This window comes from Genypterus blacodes, unplaced genomic scaffold, assembly GCF_046128005.1.
Source record: "Genypterus blacodes isolate CSIRO-AG114 ecotype Tasmania unplaced genomic scaffold, CSIRO-AGI_Gbla_v1 ptg000131l_1, whole genome shotgun sequence".
Classification (NCBI taxonomy): Eukaryota; Metazoa; Chordata; class Actinopteri; order Ophidiiformes; family Ophidiidae; genus Genypterus; species Genypterus blacodes.
Window position 1 is genome coordinate 1,692,780 of NW_027466933.1, and position 26,299 is coordinate 1,719,078.

The 26,299-nt window shown below is 45.5% G+C and overlaps 4 protein-coding genes across 5 annotated transcripts; 1 reads left to right on the plus strand and 3 right to left on the minus strand.

The window, feature by feature from the left end:
- Positions 1-525: 525 nt before the first annotated feature.
- Positions 526-2,070, minus strand: LOC143010873 (caprin-2-like). 2 transcript variants are annotated; one of them, XM_076163445.1, is made up of 5 exons: positions 1,770-2,070; positions 1,467-1,517; positions 1,282-1,365; positions 968-1,099; positions 526-889 (listed from the first exon to the last, which is right to left on the minus strand). In XM_076163445.1, exons 1-5 carry the CDS (start codon positions 2,029-2,031, stop codon positions 615-617), a joined length of 804 nt encoding a protein of 267 aa, XP_076019560.1. In that variant the 5' UTR covers positions 2,032-2,070; the 3' UTR covers positions 526-614. The 2 variants fall into 2 exon arrangements, with proteins under 2 accessions (XP_076019560.1, XP_076019561.1); XM_076163446.1 differs by lacking the exon at positions 1,467-1,517.
- A 1,275-nt stretch (positions 2,071-3,345) lies between these two features.
- On the minus strand, positions 3,346-4,925 carry LOC143010872 (uncharacterized). Its single transcript, XM_076163444.1, has 5 exons — positions 4,637-4,925; positions 4,313-4,384; positions 4,084-4,167; positions 3,788-3,919; positions 3,346-3,709 (listed from the first exon to the last, which is right to left on the minus strand). The coding sequence occupies exons 1-5, from the start codon at positions 4,896-4,898 to the stop codon at positions 3,435-3,437; spliced, it is 825 nt and encodes a 274-aa protein (XP_076019559.1). The 5' UTR covers positions 4,899-4,925; the 3' UTR covers positions 3,346-3,434.
- Positions 4,926-5,711: 786 nt separating this feature from the next.
- Positions 5,712-9,060, plus strand: tprg1l (tumor protein p63 regulated 1-like). The gene is made up of 6 exons (XM_076163348.1): positions 5,712-6,122; positions 6,662-6,753; positions 6,922-6,972; positions 7,074-7,199; positions 7,374-7,527; positions 7,774-9,060. The coding sequence occupies exons 1-6, from the start codon at positions 5,901-5,903 to the stop codon at positions 7,966-7,968; spliced, it is 840 nt and encodes a 279-aa protein (XP_076019463.1). The 5' UTR covers positions 5,712-5,900; the 3' UTR covers positions 7,969-9,060.
- A 317-nt stretch (positions 9,061-9,377) lies between these two features.
- Positions 9,378-20,506, minus strand: wrap73 (WD repeat containing, antisense to TP73). The gene is made up of 13 exons (XM_076163346.1): positions 20,380-20,506; positions 19,231-19,319; positions 18,898-19,050; positions 17,833-17,949; positions 12,409-12,481; positions 11,579-11,682; positions 11,280-11,366; positions 11,049-11,183; positions 10,876-10,953; positions 10,685-10,787; positions 10,431-10,556; positions 10,113-10,304; positions 9,378-9,754 (listed from the first exon to the last, which is right to left on the minus strand). Exons 2-13 carry the CDS (start codon positions 19,297-19,299, stop codon positions 9,642-9,644), a joined length of 1,350 nt encoding a protein of 449 aa, XP_076019461.1. The 5' UTR covers positions 19,300-19,319; positions 20,380-20,506; the 3' UTR covers positions 9,378-9,641.
- Between the last annotated feature and the right edge of the window lie 5,793 nt (positions 20,507-26,299).

Genomic DNA, 26,299 nt, shown 5'->3' on the forward strand with positions numbered 1-26,299 from the left:
AAAGATATGACTCTGATGTTAATTCTGTAGAATAGCAATGTATACCAAATGTAATCTTTCCAATGCTATGAAGAATTTATACATGAAATTGATATGCAATAAAACCTGTGTGCTTTTTAACGCAAGTGTCCGCAGTGAGTTTGTGTCCCGGCGGCAAAAACCAGACAAGACAACGAGGTCAAAGGTCAAGGTGTTTGTTTGTTTTGATCTTGTTTAACCAGCAAATGTAGTATTTATCTGTGAGTGGATGTGAAGCTACAGCATAGATGTTTAACTGAGCTTATCTGCTAGAATAAGGGCCGGCAACAGAAAAGTATGAATTCTTGTTGTTTTCTTCCTGGTGAGCAGGGAGGAGGAGGAGGAGGAGGAGGAGGAGGAGACCCAACAAGAGGAGGCTCAGTCTGTGTTAACACTTTGTCACCACTAGATGGTAGCAGAGATCTTCGAGCTTTGTGCTTTGTTGTTGTTGTTGTCGCTGTGTGTTTGGTGCTGTTAATAAAACATTAACCTGGTTGACCTGCAATATTAGATTTAATGAAGTTTATTTCTAAAGAGAAGAAACTTTACATCAGGTCAAACACACTAACTCAGGCGTTGTCCTGTTGTGTTTCCTCTCACAGGGTGAACAGCAGGTGGCCACTGAAGGTGCAGTGGTGATTAACATTGTCATACACTTTTGTGTTTTTAAACAGACGCACAAATACAACATCGCTGGCCTCCAAAGCCAGAGTGACGCTGTTAGTTGCGGTTCCATAACCAGTCGTCTGCTGCTCATATGCAGAGAAGATCTGCTCTCCGTTCTTGACCAGGATGATGCCGGCGACGTGTCCATGTGCACCCACGTGGAACTCAAAGTGGTACGCTCCTCTCGCCGGGGCAACGAACAAACCTGTGGAGTGTTTTCATCATGTTTACTGAAGAACTGATGCAACATCTGTCAGCATGCATCACTGCGTCTGTAACACACCTGTTTGTGGGTTGTAGGCGTTCCCGATGTTTGTGGCGACGTATTTGTAGATCAGAGTCGTGTCGGTGTTAAAGGGTCCCACGGTTACTTCAGATGCTGCTGCTACAGAGGCTGAGAAAGCAACCTGACGGGCTGAGAGACAACGGAAGATTTGCCAAGAGAGATTTGTTTGCATTTGGATTTATTCTGATGAGGAATGAAGCAACAATCTGAATATTAAAGAGTCTTTAACCCTTCACATGGGCAAGAAATGTTTAACAGCGGACGCTGAACAAATGTCAAATGTACATCACAGTTGAACTCTTTCCACTCACCTGTCCTTTCTGCCCACAGCGCCCCCACCTGGCTCCCTGCTGTACTTGAGAGGGTTGTGAGGGAGGTCAGCTGGGATTCTTGCACTGAAATCAAATTATTATTGCAGAAAATCAAAGTCACATCATGTTATTGCTTGATCATTATGAAGAAGTTTCCATCTTTCTCTGTGTTTGAGCCTTGATACCTTCCAGCTTCCTCCTTATCTGGCCCAGCTCCTTCATGTCCTCCACCAGTGCTGCAGGAGGACGGAGCATGTAAACGTCACGTAGAGCAGCACAGGAAGACAAACGGAGCAGCGACCATCAATGTTTCTCACGTTGAGAAAATGCAATGCAGCACAAACAAAAGGGACAAACCACATTGGCTCTTGTACAAAATGGTGGAAGCAGACTCAGTAAACATGCAGGTGACACTTGAGTCCCTCCCTTTGCTATTAACCGTCTTCACCTCTGACCTCTGGAGTCACATGGTTTGGGGTTTCTCGTACCTTTGTTCTCTGCCTGTAAGTGCTTCATCTCCACCCTCTGCTCGGCCATTAAGGCGCTCATCTCCCTCAGCACAGTCTGGGTGTCGGACACACAGTGCTGCTGGCGGAGGACAGAGCTGTCAGAGCTGCCAGAGCTGTCGGAGCTGGCTTGGTGATGGCTGAGTAGGACTTTCTGATGGGGGACCATTTGAAGATGGACCCCGTTAGAGCAAAGCAGCAACAAGAGAGGAAGAACAACTGTGGTTTCCATCTTCAGATCCATGAACTTCACTGCTCCGTGGCTGCGTTCATCTCAGCCTTAAATAAGCTCTCAGACTGTTTAATCATTGGCAGCATTTATATCAGCTGATGGGTCTCTATTAGCTTTAGATAAAACTGCTTACACACACAAAACAGTTCGTCCTCAACGTAGCTTTAATGCTGAACGCGTTACATCATTTTGTGTAGTTGTGTATTTAGTGTTGCCCTGAACTCAGACATATCAGTCATTGCCAGTAACTGTGGAGAAAAAGGATGGAACAACATCAAACCACATCAAGGTCCAAATACTGGGTTTGTACTTTGAAGTTGTCCAAAATGCTTCAGTCTGAGTGTTTGTGTTTGCTCCTCTCTGCAGACGGTAGAAGAGTATATGCTCTTCTACAGTGCTACATACTATATTATTGTATATATGAAATGCTCACTGTGTTTGCTTTCGTTGCAGCGTTTTTATGGAGGAGGCACAAAGCAGACACGGTTAAACATGGTAAATGTTTCTATGAGTTTTGATTCTGGAATGTTAATCTCATTTGGATCCTTCTATTAAATGAGTCGCTCAGCAGAATGAGAGAAAAGCGAAGCGCCCCCTGCTGTCTTCAGCAAGAAATGTTCAGAAAGCAAACAATGAAAACGAAATGAAATGTTGACAATACAAAAATGTACATCTTCTAGCACAGAGGTCTTCAACAGGGGGTCCGAAACCACTAGGGGGTCCGCGGAGGTACTGCAGGGGGGTGGCGAAATTTGTGGTTGAAAGGATAAATTAAACCAATTTTTTCCCCACAAATTTGAATGTCTTTAAATACACATTAACATGAATCCAACATGGGGCAAAAGTTGACCCTGCGGTCATCGTTTTGTAAAACTAGAGAAACCCTGAAAAAGGCCCATATCTTGGACATGGAAGGAACTAGAGAGCTCAAATTTCAGACACAGCATCCAGGCTGCAATGGCAATGATTTGAGTGGATTTGGGGAAAATTGGGGAATATTGACAAAATTCGGAAAAAGTTGACCCCGCGGTCATTGTTTTGTAAAACCAGAGAAAACCTGAAAAAAAGAAGTTTTCAAACAAACAGAAAATGAATTCTGGTTGTTTTCTTCCTGGTGATCAGGGAGGAGGAGGAGGAGGAAGAGGAGGAGGAGGAGGAGACCCAACAAGAGGAGGCTCAGTCTGTCTGTCCTGTGTTAACACTTAGTCACCACTAGATGGTAGCAGAGATCTCCGAGCAGGAGCTTTGTGCTTTGTTGTTGTTGTTGTTGTTGTTGTTGTGTGTTTGGTTCTGTTAATAAAACATTAACCTGGTTGACCTGCAATGTTCGATTTAATGAAGTGTATTTCTTAAGAGAAGAAACTTTACATCAGGTCAAACACACTAACTCAGGCGTTGTCCTGTTGTGTTTCCTCTCACAGGGTGAACAGCAGGTGGCCACTGAAGGTGCAGTGGTGATTAACATTGTCATACACCTTTGAGTTTTTTACCAGACGCACAAATACAACATCTCTGGCTTCCAAAGCCAGAGTGACGCTGTTAGTTGCGGTTCCATAACCAGCCGTCTGGTGCTCATATGCAGCGAAGATCTGCTCTCCGTTCTTGACCAGGTGGACCGCCGAGGCGAATCCATGTGCACCCACGTGGAACTCATAGTGGTACGCTCCTCTCACCGGGGCAACGAACAAACCTGTGGAGTGTTTTCATCATGTTTACTGAAGAACTGATGCAACATCTGTCAGCATGCATCACTGCGTCTGTAACACACCTGTTTGTGGGTTGTAGGCGTTCCCGATGTTTGTGGCAACGTATTTGTAGATCAGAGTCGTGTCGGTGTTAAAGGGTCCCACGGTTACTTCAGATGCTGCTGCTACAGAGGCTGAGAAAGCAACCTGACGGGCTGAGAGACAACGGAAGATTTGCCAAGAGAGATTTGTTTGCATTTGGATTTATTCTGATGAGGAATGAAGCAACAATCTGAATATTAAAGAGTCTTTAACCCTTCACATGGGGAAGAAATGTTGAACAGCAAATGTACATCACAGTTGAACTCTTTCCATTCACCTGTCCTTTCTGCCCACAGCGCCCCCACCTGGCTCCCTGCTGTACTTGAGAGGTTTGCGAGGGAGGTCAGCTGGGATTCTTGCACTGAAATCAAATTATTATTGCAGAAACACAAAGTCACATCATGTTATTAACATGTTATCATGTTAGTCAGTGTTTCTCATGAGTCCATTATTGATTGATCATTATGAAGAAATGTCCATCTTTCTCTGTGTTTGAGCCTTGATACCTTCCAGCTTCCTCCTCATCTGGCCCAGCTCCTTCATGTCCTCCTCCAGCTCTGCCACCTTCTCCCCCAGTGCTGCAGGAGGACGGAGCATGTAAACGTCACGTAGAGCAGCACAGGAAGACAAACGGAGCAGCGACCATCAATGTATTTCACGTTGAGAAAATGCAATGCAGCACAAACAAAAGGGACAAACCACATTGGCTCTTGTACAAAATGGTGGAAGCAGACTCAGTAAACATGCAGGTGACACTTGAGTCCCTCCCTTTGCTATTAACCGTCTCCACCTCTGACCTCTGGAGTCACATGGTTTGGGGTTTCTCGTACCTTTGTTCTCTGCCTGTAAGTGCTTCATCTCCACCCTCTGCTCGGCCATTAAGGCGCTCATCTCCCTCAGCACAGTCTGGGTGTCGGACACACAGTGCTGCTGGTGGAGGCCAGAGCTGTCAGAGCTGCCAGAGCTGCCGGAGCTGGCTTTGTGATCGCTGAGTAGGACTTTCTGTTGGTGGACCATTTGAAGATGGACCCCATTAGAGCAAAGCAGCAACAAGAGAGGAAGAACAACTGTGGTTTCCATCTTCAGATCCATGAACTTTGCTCTCTGGCTGCGTTCATCTCAGCCTTAAATAAGCTCTCAGACTGTTTAATCATTGGCAGCATTTATATCAGCTGATGGGTCTCTATAAGCTTTAGATAAAACTGCTTAGACACAAAACACTTCCTCCTCAACATAGCTTTGATGCTGAACGTGTTACATCATTTTGTGTAGTTGTGTATTTCGTGTTGCCCTGAACTTAGTGCTAAATTGTGTGATAAATAATCTTGACCTTTCTATATAACCTGTGTGTACATATGGGAGCCTCATCATGTGTTTGACAATCGTCAACACAAACTTCCCGGTTGTTTTGTTTGTCAGGCGTTATCTCTTTATCTACTTTATCCGCCAGATTCACTTGAATGATTAACACAAGTTTATCATCATGTTAAACATCCAAAGTGCAAAGTGGTGTGGATCCAGTGCTGTGTCATGGCCTCAGATGAGCGTACATGACGAGGAAGCCATTGTAACTAAGCGCACTTGGGCACACAAAAACATTAGAATAGCTTTATTCGCCCATTAAGTTTACGCTTAATAAGTCACTGGAATTACTGGAATAAATGAAGATCAAGTTCTGAAATCACCAATAGGTCTTTCAGACGTGTTCGTGTGTCTTGATGTTTGTTTGTGATGTTAATTGTTTTGTATCTCAACACAATCTGTGCTGCTTCTAATGTAACACAGAGGCGCTCATACTGCGAGGACGGTCCTGCGCCCCAGCCACCACTAGAGGGCCCCCTGGAGCTCTGTACAGATCTCCTTCTGGGCGGCTTCTCCGGTCATTAGAGCGAAGCCTTGTCTCTTTAAGGGGAAGGAAATTAAAGGGAAGTGAAGTCGGGAGGGGAGGGGGCACCGGCTACTTCCTGGATCCCCCCAAGAATCAAAACATTCGTGCGCAATGGCTGCATCTTCCTTCCGGGGAGAAGAAGAAGAAGTCCTCGTCTAACAGTCGCCGCAGATTCTCAGGCTTTGGTTCGTTTGCCTCTCTGCGCGATGCTGCAGCTGAACGACGCGGTGGACGCGGAGAGTCCGGGCGCTGCGGTCCTCCACCCCGCAGACACGGACGATGGGGTGGAGGTCGCCTTCACGCCGCCGGAGGCCGGACGGAGCCTGGGACACGCCGCGTCCTGCTGCCCGCCGCTGCAGACGCTCACGCCGTTTCACATCCACAACCCCACGATGCAGGCGAAGGTGAAGGATTACTTCGTCTTCAGGGTGAGTTTGATTTCATGCCGTCCATCGACACTTCACGCAGACGCACAAGTGTCAGTCTGCTGGCTGGAGAGTTTTTATTTGAGTTTCTATATTTGGTGCCAGTCCTGTATCCAGGTACTGTTCTTCTCTTTCATCCATGTTTTTGGCACTCACATACTTCTGCATTCCTCCCCCTGCAGACATCATTCACACATCAACCTGTTCAGAGTATTCAGGACATTATTGATATTTTCGTGTTCATATCTTTCAGATTTTCTGCAATATTAAGCATTTTCCAGATGAAAACTTAAACCCATTCAAACCTCTTCAACTTCCCTCCAGGCACTTCAAACTTTCAGGCAGAGAAACAATTGAAGACTTTCAGCCCATTCAGCGTTTTATAAACATATCATGTTTTCAGATATCGCGAGTTTAAAATACTTAATTGTAGTTTTCAGCCTTCCCCATGTCTGTGTTTTGTCAAAAAAGATAATAAAGCTTTTGTTGTAGCTTTGGCTGTAGCTTGTAGTTGACAGTAATAAGCTGGATGCTGATCTCAGCCAGGAACCATCGAGCAGGCAGTGAGTGACATCAGGACCGTGGCGCTGCCCTCAGAGGACGGAGAGGTGCTCAGCGTGTGGCTGCTGGCCGAGTGAGTCCACACACACACACACGTTAATTTCCATCTTTCCCACACCTGAGCTGTTAGAGCAGGTGTGTTTAGCCAATCACGTCCCTGGATTCACTTGTCTACATCAAGTTAGTCTTACAGGATGATCCAAAAAGTAACGGGCGTGTTTGTTTCTGTGGATCTTTCTAGAGTGGACCACTGGAACAATGACAGGGAGCGGCTTGTGCTCATAACTGATCGGTAACTCATCAGTTTGTCGTCTCATTCATTGTTATTGTTGGCGTGATCTGACGTGGAAGTCTCTCGTGCTCACGTGTGTGTGTGTGTGTGTGTGTGTGCAGGTCCCTGCTGGTGTGCAAGTACGACTTCATCAACCTGTTGTGTCAGCAGGTGGTCAGGATCTCTCTGAACGCCGTGGACACCATCTCAGTGGGAGAGTTTGAGTTCCCACCAAAATCCCTGAATAAGTAAGACGACAAGTTATAACAGATGATGTTGTTGCAGTCACTTATCTGTAGACCCGACAAGACATAGTGACATGAATTATAAATAATGACAAAGATGTGTAGATGTGCGTTATTGTTCAATGAACTCCTGTTTCCCTCCATGACATCACACCTCACAGCTTTGTTTGTTTGTAGGAGGGAAGGATTTGGGATTCGTATCCAGTGGGACAAACGTCCTCGGGCCTCCTTCTTAAACCGCTGGAACCCCTGGTCCACAGATATGCCCTACGCCACCTTTACAGATCACCCCATGGCCCGCGCAGACGAGAAGGTGGCGTCTCTTTGCCAGGTACGAACCAAAATGAGATGTTGAGTAACTCAGCTCAGGGATCACTGAGAGGTTTAGGACATCTGAAAGATCATGTCCTGCTTTTTTTTAAATCCATCCTGACCTGAAAATGTTGAGTAACAGAACTTAAAAGTTTGTATACATGACTTTCCTTCAAATAATACTTTTTTAATTTGACGCCAGGTTCTGTAGTTGAAGGTTCTCAGGTGTTGCAGTTTCACATTTTAGTCATTTCTCTCCACAAAGATGGAGAACTTCCGGACCCAGCTGGTGCAGGCAGTGAAGAGGGCCCATAGGGAGCACCCCATCCCTGGACGGGCCAATGGCGTCCTGATCCTGGAGAGGCCCCTGCTCATCGAGACCTACCTGGGCATCATGTCTTTCATCAACAATGAGGCTAAGCTAGGCTACTCCATGACCCGCGGCAAGATCGGATTCTGAAATTCACTTTCTCAAAATTCAACAATTCAGCCTGTGTGTGTGTGTGTGTGTGTGTGTTACACTGTGTTCACTTGAGGGAAGCTTCTGCTGCTCCAGGACAACCTGTGTAGAAGTCAGCAGGTGTTACAGATGGTTGGTCATCCTCTCATGAGGTCATCGCGTCGTCGTTCTTACAAACAGCTGCCACGCTCGCAGCGGCTCTGCACTTTACGCACATGTAGCTTCAGGTGGAGAGCGAAGGCACCATGCATGCATCAGTTCATCACCTCCATGTTCGTTTTGGGCACTGAGCCTCTTGTATTTTGCGGCTGCAGGGTTCATCAGAGAAAGTAACGTGACCTTTAGGCTCTAACGAGGTCATAGTTTCAGGTTTGAGGTGTTTCTGCAGTCAAACTAACATTAACTTAAAAGTTTGATCCACACGCTTGGTCCATTAATATGAAACTGAGAGATTGTGGTTTTGAGAGAATATGAGCAGGTCATGCATTAAGCTGAGCAGTCACATGATTGCTTTAGTATGTAAACCGTTGCTGCTCGCTCGGGGCTTTGGGCGTGTTTGAAGAGCGTCAGTGAGCGTCGGTGAGAGGAGCCACGTGACTTTACTGTAACAAAGACGTTGTGACAGCTTTGTGCTCGTTTCTGTGCCATTTGACTAAATCATGTCACAAAGCACACGAGCTAATCCTTCTGACTCTAGATGTGCGTTAGTGTTTATGCAACTTGACCTTGTATACTTTGGTCCCGTGTACTTTTCATTTGCCTTAATGATTTGACACATTGATTTTAACCGTTAATTGTTAACAGTTTGAGTCATGAGGACATGTAAGGAAGTGCCGTGGGAATAATGGATGGATTTCAACCTAACTACACATGATGGATGTTGTGTATAAGATGAAGTCCATGTTTGTGCTCCACAATTCCAATGAATAATGATCTAAAATGCTTTGTTTGTGTTGGGTGTTCAGTTGTTGGTGTGTGTGTGTGTGTGTGTGTGTGTATGCATGCACGTTAAGTTTGCATGATGGCTGCTTTTGAAAGGAATAATCTGATTGGATTTGTAAATATTAAATAGTTTTTATTTATCTGCCCTTATTTGGACTCTGGTCAACTCTTCAATTCTTCCAAGGATTTGCTCGTCTCAAACCGGCCGCTTATTCAGTTTGACCTGTACTCACTTTGCTTCTGTTTTCAGTCCCTGCAAGCAGATTGAGCCTCATTAGAAACTGAGGTAAGTTTAGGAAATCGTCACAAAGACAAAGATTAATTCCACAGGTATAGAATGGAGACAGTGAGACGGTTTTGGGACACGGTTGTTCAGGTGCGTCTGTGTTCTAACTTCAGACAGCAGACGGCTCTGAGGTTCCCACTCTGCCTGCTGATGTCAAAATGACGACACAGTATTCCACAATCTATTCAAAATATTTTTAATGTATTACAAAAAAACACGACACTAAAAGTTTGTACACTGAAATGTATAAATATTTCTGAATGATCTTGTCACAGTGTTTGGTGCTTCAGTTAGACGTCACCACATTCTGACTCAACAACAAACCAATAATCAGGATAAAGTGGCTTTGCTCGAGGCTTGGAAGGTCACCATGGAAACGGAGAACGAAGTCCCTCCTCACGTGATGTGGTCCTTAAAGAGGTGTGTGTGTGTGTGTGTGTATGTGTCACTTGTCCTCCTGCTCAGTGTCCATGTAGCACAAACACAGCTGCTCCTTGCCGATCAGGATCAGAGCATCACCACTGCAGTGCCACATCAGTGATTGGACCTGGAAACCACCTGACCAGAGAGAGAGAGAGAGACACACACACAGAGAGAGAGAGTGTATTGGGCTCTGACTGGAGAGTTTGACTGCCCTCTGCTGGAGTTTAAGAGGCATGCAGGTCCATTAAACAAATCTCTTATTATAAAATAGTCTTCAGCTAAGACATTACACAGATTTGTATAATCTTAAATATTTTTAAGCAGAGGGCATGAAGTGATTCTTTAAAGTCATTAGGGCGACTTTAACATTCATATTCTGATGGCAAGACAAACTCCTCAGCCAGCTCCTCATCAGGGTGTTACATGAAGAGTAAACGATGGCTCATCCCTCCTCAGTGTGTTCCCCCTGCTCTGTACACACACATGGTGTTACCTTCAGTGGGGACCTGGACAGAGACGCAGCCTGCAGGCGACCACAGGTAGAGCTTGGAGTTCCCGGTGCAGAGCGCCAGCCGGGGGCAGCGAGGGTCCCACTGGAAGCAGCGTACGGCCATGGTCTGCTCCAGCACCGCCTCCAGCCTCATCTTCTGCATGTCCCACAGCCACACCGCACTCGCCATGTTGTCTGCGGCCAGAAACGACAACCAAACCAACGCAACGTAATCGTACAAAGCCTACGCCGTGTTTGTGCCAAAGTGGTGGCAGGTGTCAGTATAATGAAGTCATCTCGGGTTCAGCTGTGGTTTCATACCGTTCTTGGTGGCAAGATAGCGGCCGTCCGAGCTGAACGCCAGAGTAGAGACGCCGATCTTAGGGTTGGCTCTGTCCGGGTCCGGTTTGACGACAGGAAGCTGGACCGGCAGTGGAGAGATTTCATCTGGAACACAGCGACGCCACCATGAACGAGATCTACTCTGTGCTCCGTCACTTCTGCGACTACACTTTAAATACATCCAGCCCACACCGGGTCAGGCTGGTTTGTGTTGATCGGGGGCCTCGACATACATTTGCTCTGGCTGCTGAAGAGAGAGGATCCCACTGAGATGTTGTGGATGGACAGGTCGTCTGTGGGAACAGCTGGCCGCCTCTCCACTTCCTTATACACAACCTAGGGACAAAAACAACAGCCGGTCAGATCCGTTTGCTCAGTTTGATGTTTCTGTTGACCTGACATGACCTTTAGGATGAATACTCACAGCTTTGGTGTTGTTGATGTTGGCTGGGTGCTCAAACTGTGTGATTTTCTTCCATGTGATGTGATTCAGGATACGTACCTGATTGGATAAGATTAAACACACATGACATTTGAGTTTAGATGCTTATAAAGCAGTTTTCCCCTCAAGTGTGACCGTTCACTTCCAGTTCGTACCTTTTCATCGTAGCTGCCGATGGCCAGGAACTGACTGCTGGGACTCCAGGTCACAGATTTGACGCCCAGTGACCACTCATAGGCAGAGAAGACGGACAACAGGCGGCCATCCAAAGAGTACAGCGACACCTTGTACTGCACACACACAAGCACACACACATAACAGCAGGTTCATATACAGTAAATGTGACATCAGCTCTTACTGAGTGAGGAGAGCAGAAGTGAGCTCACCTCCAGACAGTTGTCCCAGACCGCCAACACACACCCGTTAGGAGACCACTCCAGCCCCGCCAGGTCCTGGGTCTCCGTCTCAAAATGCTGTGAGACAGAGTGGACCACACACACACACACACACACACACACACACACACACACACACACACACACACACACACACACACACACACACACACACACACACACACACACACACACACACACACACACACACACACACACACACTTCTTATCTGTAGAAAGTAACGGTTACACCACAGCTTAAGTCAGGTAGCTGCTTGTGTCTCACTCACCCTTAATAAATGCCAGTCATCGCACACAAACACGCTGATGTAGTCTTTGCAGTCGCGGCGCTCGGCCAAGGCCATGTAGTGTCCGTCTCTGCTGAAATCTAACCCTGTGGAAGAGAGACAGACGTTCATAGGTAACAACCAGCGCCGGCGTGTAGCCACAAGTGTGATGAAGGAAGTGACACGGTGACAAACAGGCGTGCGTCCAAAGCCCCGGGGAAAATCTAAAATAGAACACATTAAGCTTGTCAACTTAGAAGCTGCGGGGATTATGAGGAGATGAAGAATAACTAGAGCGCTATCACAAGCATGTGGAAACTCTGGAGAGAGAGCAGCTCTGCCTCAACATCACCTAGAATGTTCCTGAATGTCCTAAACAACACAAAACACAACACAAACATCACTAAACACTGACTTTATGGTGCCATGTTCACATCAAGGACATAATCACTAACATTGGACATTCTGCTAACTGCATGCGTCGCTCCATTGCTCCTGTCTCACCCTGCTGCCGTTATGTGAGACTTTCAAATTTCACCATCTGATGGTCGGTGCGGCGGCCCTGCTGATATAAAGGTCACACGGGGGCGACGGGCGGGCGAGCCACAGACAATAATATTTCCCGATGCTGCTGACAGGTCCGTTATGAGGAGCGCGGCCCGGTTACCCAGGAGACGCACAGCTGTCAGCAGGGGGGCGGCAGCAGCGTGAGGTAAAGGACGGCATGTGAAGGATGGCGCTGACGCTCGGCCCGCCGGCCCTGTCCTCAGGTACTCCCGCTCATAAATACACTCTCATAGGCTTCATCTCAACAAATCAAAGAAGAGCCTCACCCTTCTGACAGGCTTTAGGATGCTTGATGTAGGACACAGCTTTGTTGCACAGGGACCAGACGGTGATTCTCAGCTGTCGTGGCACCGGAGGAGAGAGAAGACAATGTTACAAGACTGACAGATCCTACGTACACAAATACACACCGTGACCCCAGGGGCAACATGAACCATAGATTAGGGAACGCTAACTTGTCTCTCTACGCATCAAATGCATGAAAATGAAGAGATTGAAGATGAGAATGCAGTTTTTAAAATCTACAGATTGTCCTTTTCAGTAGCATGTCCACTCTGTGAGAAGAAGTGAGGCAGAGATTGTGACGAGTGTGGAGGACGGCGACTGGATGTCAACAGCAGCCTATTAATAAGAGCTCAATCAGCCAGGACAGCGGGGCTAATGAGGCCTCTGAGTGTTCCTCCTCATCAACCACCATTTGTCCATCAGCTGGCAGATCCAGGCTACAATGCAGACCGGCATGATTCAGCGTGACCTTTAATGACCCGGGGCCGAGCGCCGTCCGTCTTTGAAGAGGTCACAGATGAGGAACATGAGACTCTGATATGCATCCGTCCACTGACCCACGCTCAGATCCGTCATTAGCACCGGGGCCTGTCGGGTCCTGACTATGTGGAGGATCTATCAGACAGACACACACACACACACACACACACACACACACACACACACACACACACACACACACACACACACACACACACACACACACACACACACACACACACACACACACACACACACACACACACACACACACACACAGCTTTAGTGCTTATTGACGGGGCTGTGACAGATTAGCCTGTATTAAATCAGGGCTGAAGCACGTTAGCGCTGATGAACAGATCCACAGCATCGTCTCCACACAGAGGAAGAAGGAACTGGGACCGGCCAAGATGTAATGTTAGACACGCTCGCTACAAGTGTGACAAATTAACAGCACGCTGCGTCGCCAGCATGTGTGTGTGTGTGCGTGTGTGTAGTCCCACAAATGGAAAGCAATGCCAAAGAATACCTTTGCGGCCACAAGGCAGCGTTAAAAAAGCCCCTGCATGTGTTAATGTTCCGTTTTGACAGGGGACGTTGGAATACCTGCCAGACTCCCGTCAACAAGATCCATGCCAACAACAGTGTGTGTCTGTGTGTGGCACTGAGCCAGCAGTGGGACGCGTCAGTGTGCGGCTAAGTCGCGTGGACGAGGTTTGTCTGCACTGCTGTTGTCTGGATGTGTGTGTGTTAGTGTGATCCAACTACTTATGAGTGACAATCAACAAAAGCTCCTGTTGATTTTCCTTGATTGTATAATTACAAACTTACATAAACTCATATTTGATGTTTATCCCGTATTGTCATACTGGGGCATCTCTGCTCACAGATCTCATGTCTACACAAATAACCTAAACATCTGTACTGCAATTAGGCCAGAGATAAAGAGTGTGAGACGAGATGAGAGTACGAGAAAGTGTGAATGTGTGTGGCGGTGACACAGATCAGCTGAGTGAATGGATTAACAGAAGCAGGATCCAAAGCTTAACCGGAGTAAAACTAAAATCTGTAACATAATTAGCTTCTGTTCCTACAATACACATTTTGCCTCCATGTCCTAATCCTCGTTTACCCGATGTAATCTCTAATAACTACTCTGAATCCCTACGATGACATTCCCAGAGGCCAGAAGAACACGGAGCAGGTCAGAGCTGTGAAGCCCGGCTGGAATGTGTCGAGATGCAGTGGCGTTATTCCTCCTAATGCTCCTCTCTTAAACACAGCAGAGGACAGAAGTGGTTAGGAACAATCAGAACAGTGAGAGCACACAGAGGTGCTAAATGCATGGCCTTCATAGCTTCCTTTACAGCTCACAGTAAGCTGATACACACACACACCTCCTGGCTGCTATCTGGGGTTTACTACACAACAAGAGAGGGAGAAAAGGCAAATGTATCGGCACGGAATGGAAACTTTGATTGTTTTTGGTGTAAATTCAGATGCAGCCTCACATTTAGAAATGACTGAGCAGCTTTAGAGATGAAGGCATTGAAAACAATCCCAGACAGACTGAGTCCATGTTTGTCTCCTCACCGGTCCGGGGTGTGGGGGGTGTGTGTGTGTGTGTGTGTGTGTGTGTGTGTGTGTGTGTGTGTGTGTGTGTGTGTGTGTGTCCAGACATCCAGCTGTGCGGCCCTGTAATAACACCCCGCTGCACGCGTCCTGGACTTCCCCAGAGACATGCTGCCATGGCAACCAACATCAACATATCTCAAAACACAAACACGCAAACACTTCTTAAATGCCTTGAACCCACCACATGGGGATGTGGAGAGATCAAGACCCAAAAGGCAGTGTAACTTTAAACTGCAGGAGGAAGGGCAGCTTGAGGAAAATAGGTGGGAGATTCTTCTCCGTGTCGGCTGGCATGCAACAAGATCCCAAGCTGGTAAAGTTAGACTTTAGATAAGTCTCCTCACTAAGGTGAGCAGCAGCTCGGGGGACTGAAGCTGGTATGAAACCACACAACCCAATCACAGCAGCTGCTGTTGAGCCATCAGCAAAGGAAAACTTCACGTCCATGCCCAGCCAGCGTAGGTTCAACTGGAGAGCATTGACGACTGAATACTTCCATTTTTATTTCAGTATCGTTTTCATAAAGTCAGTCATAAAGATTCCTCAGAGTGTGGGAGGTTCTGAGTTCTCTAAAGGAGGCTGGAGGAGCTGACCACTGTGGAGCCCACAGAGACTCTCTCTCTCTCTCACACACACACACACACACACACACACACACACACACACACACACACACACACACACACACACACACACACACACACACACACACACACACACACACACACACACACACACACACACACACACACACACACACACACACACACACACACACACTTTACTTGACGTGTTATGACAGGATCTCCTTAAGACGTTGGGCCAAGTGGGACGATAGCTCATTTTAAGCACACGACAAGATGACCGCAGCCTTAGGGGGACGCTCCCTACAGAGCAGCACATGATGAAGAAGACAGACACCTGGAAGGAGAGCCATCTATGAGCCATTCCTGCTGGGCTCCTGGTTGAATGCTGCAGCAGTGGGTGGGTGAGTGAGTGAGTGCGCTCGCTCGCTCGGTGCCACGTAGGCCTATCTGTCAGCAGAGGATTAGACTGTGGGCATTCCACACAGAAAGCCATCTCTAACCAATATAGCCTATTCCTCCTGTTACAGCCTCATGATTCTACCAAGGAACTGGAGCCTTTTACAGGCCAGACATAGTGTGGCTGAGCTATTGTCCCGCGTCACGGCTCAGCGCGCTCAGCAGCTGCCCGCAGCGTTTGCAGCTCGGATCGGTGCTGTTGTTGGCAACAATGCTACATGTTAGCGAGGCTCCGGCAGTGTTACGCAAGAATGCTCCACCTAATCTGACCCCAACAATGTGAAAACCATTAGAGGGCTCCAGCTCACTGCCGGCCTTGGCTGGAGGTTTTTTCCGCCCTCGCTTTATCGCTACTCTGGTAAAGGTGGATTAACGTGGATGTGGGAGAGGCGTCGTCTCTCACGATGCATCGCGGTGCTGTTCTGATAAATCTGTGGCACGGTGGCCAATTCTGAAAACAGCTGTTTTTACCATGAGTCCTCTCCCTCACATCTAAGGTCTGTTTGTCCTGTCCCGCCCTGTCAGTACACACTGTGCTGTTCCCCTGATGACAAAACAACACACTAATAACAAATAACTAATAACTCTCTACAGGCACAAAGATCAAGAGAGACTAAACACAATTTTGTCCTGAGTTAAGAATAAAATACAAATACAACAGCCACAGAGATGCACACAGCCAGCTAAGCAGAATTACAAACACGTAGACAGACACACACACACACACACACACACACACACACACACTCAGGCAAGGTCCACACCGCAGGCAGCTGTCCCTAAACAAGTTAATATAGCAGGCTGTTTATGAGCGGGGCTGAAACTCAACACCAACACTCGTCTGGCTCGGCCTTAATGAAATGTTGGGCCGGGGTGAAGGTGAGTTCACCGGGCCCCTCGGCCGGGCGGCACCGACCCGTCCACCTCAGTTACATGAGTTTACTCACATCAATCACAAAAACATGCTCTTTAACAGGAAGCACTGACACGGATCTAAAGTCTCCAGTCAGGCCACACTTTGAGGGGAAGTTAGCTTTTATTTAACAGCATGTTGTGATTGAAAGCAACAAAGTAGAAGTATACCTGATCTGAGCAGGTTGACCTATATCACGGGATTGGCAGCTGAGTCACTCTGGTCACACACTGCTCCTTGTACACCTGGAGAACGGTGGAGTAGAAATCTGCTCCACGGGTTTGACTTACTTCAATTTTCACCTAAATGACAGCACAGCCTCAGAACCAGGCTGTAGCTTTCATGTAATTGTAATGTAATGTAATGATCTCATCCTATATAAGAGCATTGCACCGGGTCAATACACCGATATGAGGCCGTACAAATACACTCGTCTCATAACGTTACAGAGAGTGAGGTTTGTTTGAGTGTTTTGTGCAGGCAGACGTCTCCCTGTGTTCCTGAAGATGCAGACAGACACAAAGCAGACGTGCCACAGACGCTCGCACTCCCTGCACCCTCCTGCAGACCAGACACAGAGTCGGACCAGCAGCACCTGTCAAATGATTCCTGGAACCACGGTGGCGGGGGGCCCGGCACAGCGGCCCCCTGTCATATTCAACATGGCTGGAGGCAGCAGGCTGGGACATCTCGCCCCTGCCAACACGTGCTTACTGCAGAATAAAGTATAAAACAGGAGTCTGGCTCAACGCAGCTTTATTAGACTGCTTTTCCTTTTGCAGATGATTCTAAACTAAATCAAGTGCCCACAGCATCTCCTGACTTTCTTTGTTTGTTGGTGAATCAGACATTTCAAACAGACCGAATTCTGTCCGAGACGATGGGTCAAGATTATTCGTTACATCACAAATATCTATCAATAAACATGAAATTGCTTCTTATCATTTACTGATATTAGGTTGTCTGTATAGCAAAGGAAGCTATGAATGAGGTTTACATGAGGTTTCCTCTGATTATATTTTTATGAGCGACAGAGCCTCGTTAACAGCCTCACTGCCAAAGGAAATACCAGAGCTGCATTGCACCAATGTTCCAGACGTACTCGAGACTCATGTATGACAGGACGCTAACAGGAGGGGAGCTATGAAATCAGGCTGAATACATGCAGCAGGTGTGTGTGTGTGTGTGTGTGCTGGGGTGTTCAAGGAAGGCTCTGGTGTCTGGCTATTTTCAGGTCTCCCTTCCTTGCGGGCCAGCAACAGTTGAAACCGGGCCGGCCATACACAAAAACTCACATGCCTGCGGATGAACACACACGCTGACTTCACACTTACATGGAACTCGGTGGTGTTCAGAACGTGACGTCCGTCTGGGCTCCAGCGCGAGCAGACTAGACCTATAGAGCCCTCATCAATCTTACAGTGCCAGTCGGGCTGTTCCAGTGACCACACCTGAGGAGACAAGAGAGAGAGAGAGAGAGAGAGAGAGAGAGAGATAGTAACACCAGGACCACGACCGTCAGCCATCACTGATGACAACCACACACACACATCCTGTTCTCCTTAAACTGCATTAAGTAAGAAAGCCCAGAGACCATGAAGGACTGGAGGTGGTTACCCCTTCACAGGTAAGATGCTGTGGAACTCACTCACTTTTCAAGAAATGGAGAAACATTTAGCAAGTTTTTCTTTTTTATATCTGAAAAACGCAAAAATAAGCAAAAAAAATCTTGATGGTGCAAACGGTTGAAGGAAAGTTAACAACCCATGTCTGCTATAATGTGGCAGCAGTGGATTACATTGTTTTGAAGTTATTATCTCTGACCTGTGCACATGTTTAATCTTTCTGATACTTTCTGATTCTGACTTTGTTTTATCTGGGGTTTTTTATGTCGACATTCAGGACTCAAAACAAACTCAGCGTCATCATTCCAGACTACTGCACGGCAACAAATAACATATTCCCGTCCTGCCAGATTCATTTTCATAAAAGAGACAACGCCAGATAAACAAACGCTTAATTCTAAGATTTCAGAAAAACTTCATCCATCATTTACCCTTTCTCTACTTCAAAATGATTTAAAACTGCTTAATCGTAACATTTCACAATTTAAAACCATAAGTCTCACATCTTCTCAGACACAGAATACTGTGTGTATGTACGTCTTTCCAAGGAGATGAAATTCAGTTACAAAGTCAATACATTTAGCTTTTCTGCCGTGTAATAAAACCATCATCCCAGAAATGCTCATCACTTACTTGTTACTGTGATGCGTTTCTGTGTCAAAACTATTCAATTTACAATAATATGAAGATGAGGAGGGACATGAAACATTGTAATCTCACAACTGACACAAATGCCACATCTCACACTCAGGCTCATAATTCTCACCGTCCTACCTGAACTAGGCCCCTCTTGTACATAGCGCAGAGGATGAAGAGGGAGTCCGAGGACCACTCCATGTGGGACACCTGGTCCAGGCAGGTGTAGAGCTGCAGGATCTGCAGGGTGCTCATGTCTCGCACCACCAGCCTGTACTGCACACAGGTAGCCTGAGAGACACACAGACAGAGACAGACTGATGGATAACTTTGCTACGGATCAGAATTATTACAAGTGTGTAACAGGCAATATTAGTGGGAATTCATTTTACTCTTTAACATGCTCGTTTCACACACACAGAACACGTGTGTATGCAGTGGCAGGTATCTAAGTTCAACTCAACCACTTACCAAATATTTCCCATCTGGTGATATTTTGCAGAGTTGATTAGATTGCTTGAAGACCTCAGAGAAATTCATCTTCTGACCTGTGGATCTGTCTGTCAAGAAAAAACAAAATGTGACCATAAATGTATTTCCTCTACAGAGGTTTACAAATATTCAGTAAGAGTTGAAAACTGTTGATATTTCTTACTAAGGGTGACACTGAAATGATGTAGTAACCACATATTAACACATGATGGAGCCATAAGTCTGAAGTTATAATACACTTTACACAGCAAACAAACCCCACATTAACAATGATTTTAGACATTTTTAAAACATCAATCGAACATCAATAAGCTGTCTGTCATTTCCCGGAAAGGAATTCGTACCTTTTTTCCTGGTTTATGATCCATTACTGACATTGAGTGTCCACGGACAAAACAAAAATGTGTTTTTACCCAATCTATTAAAAATAATGAATAAGTACATATATTTATGTGCGCTAATACTTCGCAGTAACAACGGATGTGCATTCAGATCCAGATGTGCCCAGATTGTAGCTTAATGCGAGGAAAACTTGTGATTGCAGTAAGCTTCAATGTTTCCCATCTGTCTTATAATATTTGGAAACTTTTTTATAAAACCGATTTTCCTTTCCAGTCATGGAATATTGTTTTACTAAGAACTCTTGAGCCTGCAACTTCACTTCTGTTGTGTTTAGCTGTGAAATGAATGTGCCTGAATGTATGTTTGTCTACATTAGTTGTGGACATAAAATGTATGTTTACAAATGAAATTATAAAGTAAAACGTGTTTTTAAGTGAATCGCAAAGGTGAAGTAATGTAGTTAGCTACATCACACCAGCGTTAAAGCTACATACACCTGTGACAAAGGGAGAGCTACAGGTAGCAAACGAGCCTTGCTAGCTGGCTCGTAATTTAACTTCAATTAAATAAAACAAAGCAAAACAAAACTGAACATAAACACAAACTGAATATGAGGTCACAATAACGTTATCCTCTTATCTGTGCATTTTATTTAACCGCCGTCGTATGTTGATGAAGGACAATAAACGTGCTAACGGCTACGATAACGATTAACTCCTCCACGGTTTAACCAAAGCTAACAGAGGGCTCATGTTTGCGGAATTTACAGCCTGCGGTCAGACTTACCTCAAAGTGAAGACGAATCAAACAGTTATAGGAGACTTTGTCCTTTATTCAACTTTTATTCTTGACATTGTTGTTGTTTCTGAGATCAGGCTGCGCGTGCGGCTAGTTTGTTTGTATGAGCGGCGGGTGACGCTGACCAATTAACAGCTGCCTGCATCGCGTTGCATTCTGGGAAACGCAGTTCAGCTTGTTATCTCTGTCAACCATTCTGCCTCTTTTTCTTTATGTGTTCGAATACATTATTTGTCATATAAGCTTCGTATCATTTCTTCCATTACCTGTAGGACAATCTGATTTATATTTTATTTTAAACCAAACATTATTTCCGCGGCTCCTTCTTTTGAATGTGACCTGTGATCGCTGTTAAAATAACAATAATAATGATCCATTTTATTTAACGTTTCAAATACAAAGTGTACAAAAATGGATAATAAAACATAACGCCAATGCTGCGAGACCTGATACATACATAACCAAAGATGAACAACACAGTTATGACACAATATTAAAATAATAGTATAAAAGAGTTTGTGCATTAAATGTGTCACTTATTGGAATCGTTGGTATATTTCCTATATTTATGCCTCCGTCATTCTTCTGCTGAGCTGGAGAAGGTTTCCCGCTTATGTGCGCCCAAACCGCGGCTACACCACCTCCCTGCGCCTCTCTCCCTCGCTTCACCTCCTCTCCCCCAGCCAGGCTCACTCTTCCCTCGACAGCTTCGCTAATCAGTCGGCCCTCCTCTTCCTCCGCTGATAGTTTTACCCCGAAAAGTCAATAATCTCCAATCGTTCTTATCAAGTGTAGTGAAGAGGGTCGACTTTTCATGTTTTTGTCGTTTTTTATGGAGGGTCACTCTCTTGGCATGTTCGATGACAAACACGCAAGTGCTCTGCGCAACATAACTACCAGGCTTTTGCATTTGGAGCACACGTTTCAGGTAAGATGGTTTATTTTAATGCATGAAAAGAAGCGGAGATCACGGGATTTAAGTGATGTTTTATTTTATTTTCATCAGCAGGCCTTGCAGTTTCTCATTACGTTTTTATATCATATATTGGCATTAGATTTACAACATATGACAAGATAATCATTTGAAGACTTGCATGAAGGACTTAAAAAATATTTCTGCGTCGTTCTTTGTTAAATTTGAAGCTACTGATGAAGGTCTGGACATTTAATACAGACAAAACATAATGTAAATATTAACTCTGAAACATATTTCTTATTTGATCTATGACAGTATCTCGTGGGTTAAATATATATTAAGAATATTTTTAAAACATTACATTTGAAATCAAGCAAATTGGAAAGCTGTAAGCATCATCCTTCTATCTTTTCAACAGAATTAACAGGTCCTGCACTTATAATCAAAGCATTTGTTAATAGAAAGTTGATTCACGAATTTGAAGCGGGTCAACAGGCTTTTCATCCCATCAATGACACACACACACATTTTTCACTTATAGGGCCTGAAGGTCGAATCTCAGATAAGACATTAAAATCAATTTATTCCTGTCACTTGGGTCTGTATTCATGCAGGAAATTACCCATAGGGAGGCCGTGTGTGTGTGTGTGGAAGAGAGAGTGTGTGTGTTGTCATGGGTGCTGTAACCTGGGAGTGGAGACACACAGTGTTTAGACGGACAGGTGAGTATCAGAGAGGCATGAGTGTCAGGTTTAGAGCGCGGCGAGACGTTTGGACAGAAGGCCAGCAGAGGCCGTGCTCACTGAAGCTAAAGAGAGCCGCGTGTGTGTGTGTGTGTGTGTGTGTGTGTGTGTGTGTGTGTGGCGAACATATGAACGCAAATTTATATCAAAAGGGTTCAGCACTGTCAGATTAAATTTTGCTATTCACGATTCACTACTTGCAAATGCCATTTAAACATAAAATAGGCTATACTTTATAAAGTAAAACATATCTTATGGTGGTGATTTGGCCTTAATTTAGTGAGATACTTTCACTATAAGAGCCTATAGTTAATGACTACCTGCAGTCTGCTATAGGACCGCATAGATGTGACAGAAGTCCAGCTGGACGGTCACAATCATCTCTCGACGCTCCAAAATCTTATGAGCAAGTGATCTGTCAGGTAGGAAAAAGCGGTTCCTCCCCTGCGGTGCAGCCTAAGTGAAAATAGTGGCAGAGTCCAGGAGGAATAAGACGCTCAGAGCTCCCGAGCTGAGAGGCGGCAGCAGCCCCGGGAGCAGCGGGAGCAGCACCGAGCGACATGAACCAGCTGCATGCGGGACTCTGCGGTACTCTGCGGGGCTCTGAGGGGTTCTGCGTCCATGGGCCTTGATTTCTTTTGTTGTGTCGCGTTCAGAGGAGGCGACACAGTTTGTCATGCCAACTTTATTGTAATAAAATGCGTAAAATTATTATTGCATTTGGAGTTAAATAAATTAAATAAAGTAACAGTCAAGGATCTGCTGTGGGGACAAACAAACAGCTTTTTGAAAACAGCATGACGTCACCTCCAGTGTTTACTAAGCTACAGAACTTCTCCGATCGATTCAGAGCAGATAACAACAACAAAAAAAGATAATGCAACAGCAAAGATCATTTTAACTCACAGGGTCGAATTTAAGTACCAACGCGATAGAGTTTGCGTATTCGTTGTCAGATAACGCGCATGTTACGCTGAGTTTACGGTCATATGTCTATGAAGCACCTTTGCCACAGTTTCCCCTGCAATCCTACAAAGGGGTTAGTTACTAAGGAGATATGACGCTGCTGAGGTGGAAGCAGGCTCCACTGTAACACATGCGGGGGCCGACACGGAGGGCCGGACGCTGGGCAGAATGCGGGCTCATCCGGACGCAGAGCATCAGCTGGTCTTGGCTTAATTGTGCGGCCTCACATTTCTGCCTGTACATGTAGAAACTTTTCACGTGCATTTTTCCATAATCTGCTGTCGTTAATAGCAGAGGATTCAGAACAATGCAGAGCAGAGATCGATTGGTTTTAAACCAAACATAACAATAATGTGTCTGAGACTGAAGGAGGAAGAGGAGCTGATGTTCAGTGCGTTTAGTGCACACACACGCACACATACACACACACACACACGGGGTGAGACGTGATGAGGCAGGCAGGTCTAGGCAGGCCCAGGCCCCGTGACAGCCCTGTGCCACCTCAGTGGGTCCACAGTGGTGTGATCACACCTGGATGGATGGAAATGTGTGTGTGTGTGTGTGTGTGTGTGTGTGTGTGTGTGTGTGTGTGTGTGTGTGTGTGTGTGTGTGTGGGTGTGTGGGTGTGTGTGTGTTTTACAGTGATGTGATTACAGTGACAGTAATGATTATTAATTATTAATTTATGCCTGTAGTCAAATGCCCAAAAAATGTTAACATCATACTAATTCTTGCCACCCCATCTTTCTGTGTGTGTGTGTGTGTGTGTACAGAGTGATCTGCCCCTCACCGGACTACCCATCCTCTAAGATGTCCCAGTCAGCTGTCACTGAAGAAGGAGGCACCTTTGAGCACCTGTGGAGCTCCTTGTGAGTGTAAACATCTATTAACAATGACATCACACATTCCATGCTTATATAGGTCTCCAGATGGAAGACTTAAATCCAAAACAGCATAAAAATGGTCTCATCTAAAACACAAGAGATTACATCAGCAATATTTTCTGATGAAAAACTTTAACATCGCTCCTAAAATGTGAAACTAACTCTTATAATAATAATAATATAATGTGATTAATATTCATTCCAGCAAGGAAACATCACATTACAGATTATAATAGCTGTGGATCGGCTGTAAAATAAAATTTACATTTGGAATTAGTTAGGCTTTTTAAAAAATTAGCCTAAAACTAAAAACGTAAAGCCTTTCCCTTATTAACCTCCTTGCATATAGACATCTTATTATTGCATCACAAAGACACACCTGAGCTGAGCTATGTGTACCTTTTCTGAAGCTGGTCTCTCCCCTTGTATCCATGGTGTCGTGTCCCCACAGGGAGCCAGACAGCACCTACTTCGAGCTTCCCCCGGGCAGCCAGCCTGGCGAGCGCCCGGTCCCTTCCACCAGCACCCCAGGGAGCCACCGCGGCACTGCAGAGGTCTCCATGAACGTGTACCACATGAGGGACATGAACGACAACGTCATGGTAGGAACACAAAGAGTCACACAGCTTAGAGAGCGGGTTTGGTTTGGTTTGGATGAATTTTTGTTTTTCCTTTTTGAGGGATTGGCGTCACATCTGTTACTCACAGGGACATTACTCGTTACATTTTGCCTGCATCTGGTGTCTTTTACTTTTCCCTCCACTGCAGAGGAGATTCCCTCCTTTAGTTTCCCTCTCCTCAGCATCATTTTCCCTCCCTCCACCCTGCACAGTGGCCTGTAAGGACTGCTGGTTTTGTGTGTGTTGGGGGGAAGGGCTAATTAGTCAGCAAGCCAGGACCCCCTGCTGCTCCACTGTGACGCCATCTGTGTGTCTCTGTACCTGCATGTGTGTGTTCAAACGAGCAAATGTCTGCAGATGTGTGCACCTTGTGTCTCCCCTTGGAGTGAGGATCCTTTTCACGCCTCTCCTCTGACATCTGAATTATAATCATAATTCTGAATATAAATGAAGAAATATAAACTTAGCTTAACATATCAGTTCAAAAGGTCATTCACCACCTCCACTTTGGGTGTCAGATTTTTTTGTTGTTGCTTCTCCATCTTTATTTTTCTGCCATTGTCTTTTTACTTTTGTTTACAAAACAAACTTATCTCTTCTTCTTTCTATGACAATGTTTCCGACTTGCAGACTAGCGAAAACAGCAAAATGCTACCCCCTGGTGGGTTGGAGTAGCTCTCACTTTCTCATTCATCACTAAAAGACAATGGCCTGGGCCCTTCTCCCAGGTATGCCAGAGTCACACTACATGCAGACATGTATGTGAAAACAAAGAATCAGTCGAATCAGTTATACAACAGAAGTGCCACAGAAAATTGCTGTTACATTTAAAATTTTTGAAAACAAGAAAAGTTATGGATTATACCTTTATCGTCTCTCTCTCACACACACACACACACACACACACAAGCTTCGGTCCCCCCCTGATCTGGAGTATTGGTGGGATCTAATCTCTAGGTGGGCAAGCCTGGACCTGCCTGGCCAGTTAATGAATAGTCATGACAGGGACAAGGGGCGGAGCCCAGATTTGTTGTTAGATGCAGGGGCAAGTTGAGAAGGCCCAGACAGGAAAGGGAAACAAGTGCAGGAGAAGGAGAGGCTGCACCTCCTCTGCATCCCTCCATCATGTGCAGCTCAGTGGGCAGCGGGCAGGTGGACGCTCAGACTTTAGCGTGATGACCACAGGCTGAACATTAGGTTTCTTTGAGGCCAGAGAGCAGGGAGACACTGTAGAAACCGGAGCACTAAGATGCTGTGTGGCATGGTAAGCATGAAGCTCTTTTTCAGAACATTATTAAATATTTGAATATGGCGTCTTATTACCTTCTGAGTTCTGATTGTTTGCGCAAAACTTCAACTTCAACTTTGCAGTAAACAGTAATTTCCTTTGTTTACTTGGAAATGCTTCACTTTAACTTGCAGCTCCTCCCTCAGAAGCTGGTGATTGGCCAGTCGGGGGAAAATGCATACTGGTATAAATTGACTGGTTCTCATTTTAGTTCCACAAGGCAAAAAACAGACTAGGAGTCAAAGTTGAATATATAATGTGATAAAAGTGTGTTTGTACTACATTTAAAAAAATCTGGATTTTGACTTGAAAAGATGATTGAAGGTGTGTGTGTATAAATCAGTGATGTTTACTCATCAGACCATGTCAATGCGTAGCTTTGTTTCTACTTTATACTATAAAAACATCATAATAATCCGCAATCATAATCTGTGTTTTTATGTATTTATGACTATTATTATTCTCAAATGTAAAATCACTTTGAGCTGTAT

What these genes read in the sequence shown, in the direction of transcription:
- wrap73 (XM_076163346.1), bottom strand. Translation starts at nt 19,299, where the DNA reads ATGAATTTCTCTGAGGTCTTCAAGCAATCTAATCAACTCTGCAAAATA. An exon ending in CACCAGATGGGAAATATTTG is followed by an intron (nt 19,051 to 19,230) that starts GTAAGTGGTTGA and finishes TGTGTCTCTCAG; the next exon opens with GCTACCTGTGTGCAGTACAG. An exon ending in CTATCTTGCCACCAAGAACG is followed by an intron (nt 10,305 to 10,430) that starts GTATGAAACCAC and finishes TTCTGGCCGCAG; the next exon opens with ACAACATGGCGAGTGCGGTG.
- LOC143010872 (XM_076163444.1), bottom strand. Translation starts at nt 4,898, where the DNA reads ATGGATCTGAAGATGGAAACCACAGTTGTTCTTCCTCTCTTGTTGCTG. An exon ending in CTTACAGGCAGAGAACAAAG is followed by an intron (nt 4,385 to 4,636) that starts GTACGAGAAACC and finishes GTCCTCCTGCAG; the next exon opens with CACTGGGGGAGAAGGTGGCA. An exon ending in CGCCTACAACCCACAAACAG is followed by an intron (nt 3,710 to 3,787) that starts GTGTGTTACAGA and finishes AACACTCCACAG; the next exon opens with GTTTGTTCGTTGCCCCGGTG.
- LOC143010873 (XM_076163445.1), bottom strand. Translation starts at nt 2,031, where the DNA reads ATGGATCTGAAGATGGAAACCACAGTTGTTCTTCCTCTCTTGTTGCTG. An exon ending in CTTACAGGCAGAGAACAAAG is followed by an intron (nt 1,518 to 1,769) that starts GTACGAGAAACC and finishes GTCCTCCTGCAG; the next exon opens with CACTGGTGGAGGACATGAAG. An exon ending in GCTGTGGGCAGAAAGGACAG is followed by an intron (nt 1,100 to 1,281) that starts GTGAGTGGAAAG and finishes GTTGTCTCTCAG; the next exon opens with CCCGTCAGGTTGCTTTCTCA.
- tprg1l (XM_076163348.1), top strand. Translation starts at nt 5,901, where the DNA reads ATGCTGCAGCTGAACGACGCGGTGGACGCGGAGAGTCCGGGCGCTGCG. An exon ending in AGCGTGTGGCTGCTGGCCGA is followed by an intron (nt 6,754 to 6,921) that starts GTGAGTCCACAC and finishes GGATCTTTCTAG; the next exon opens with AGTGGACCACTGGAACAATG. An exon ending in AGGTGGCGTCTCTTTGCCAG is followed by an intron (nt 7,528 to 7,773) that starts GTACGAACCAAA and finishes CTCTCCACAAAG; the next exon opens with ATGGAGAACTTCCGGACCCA.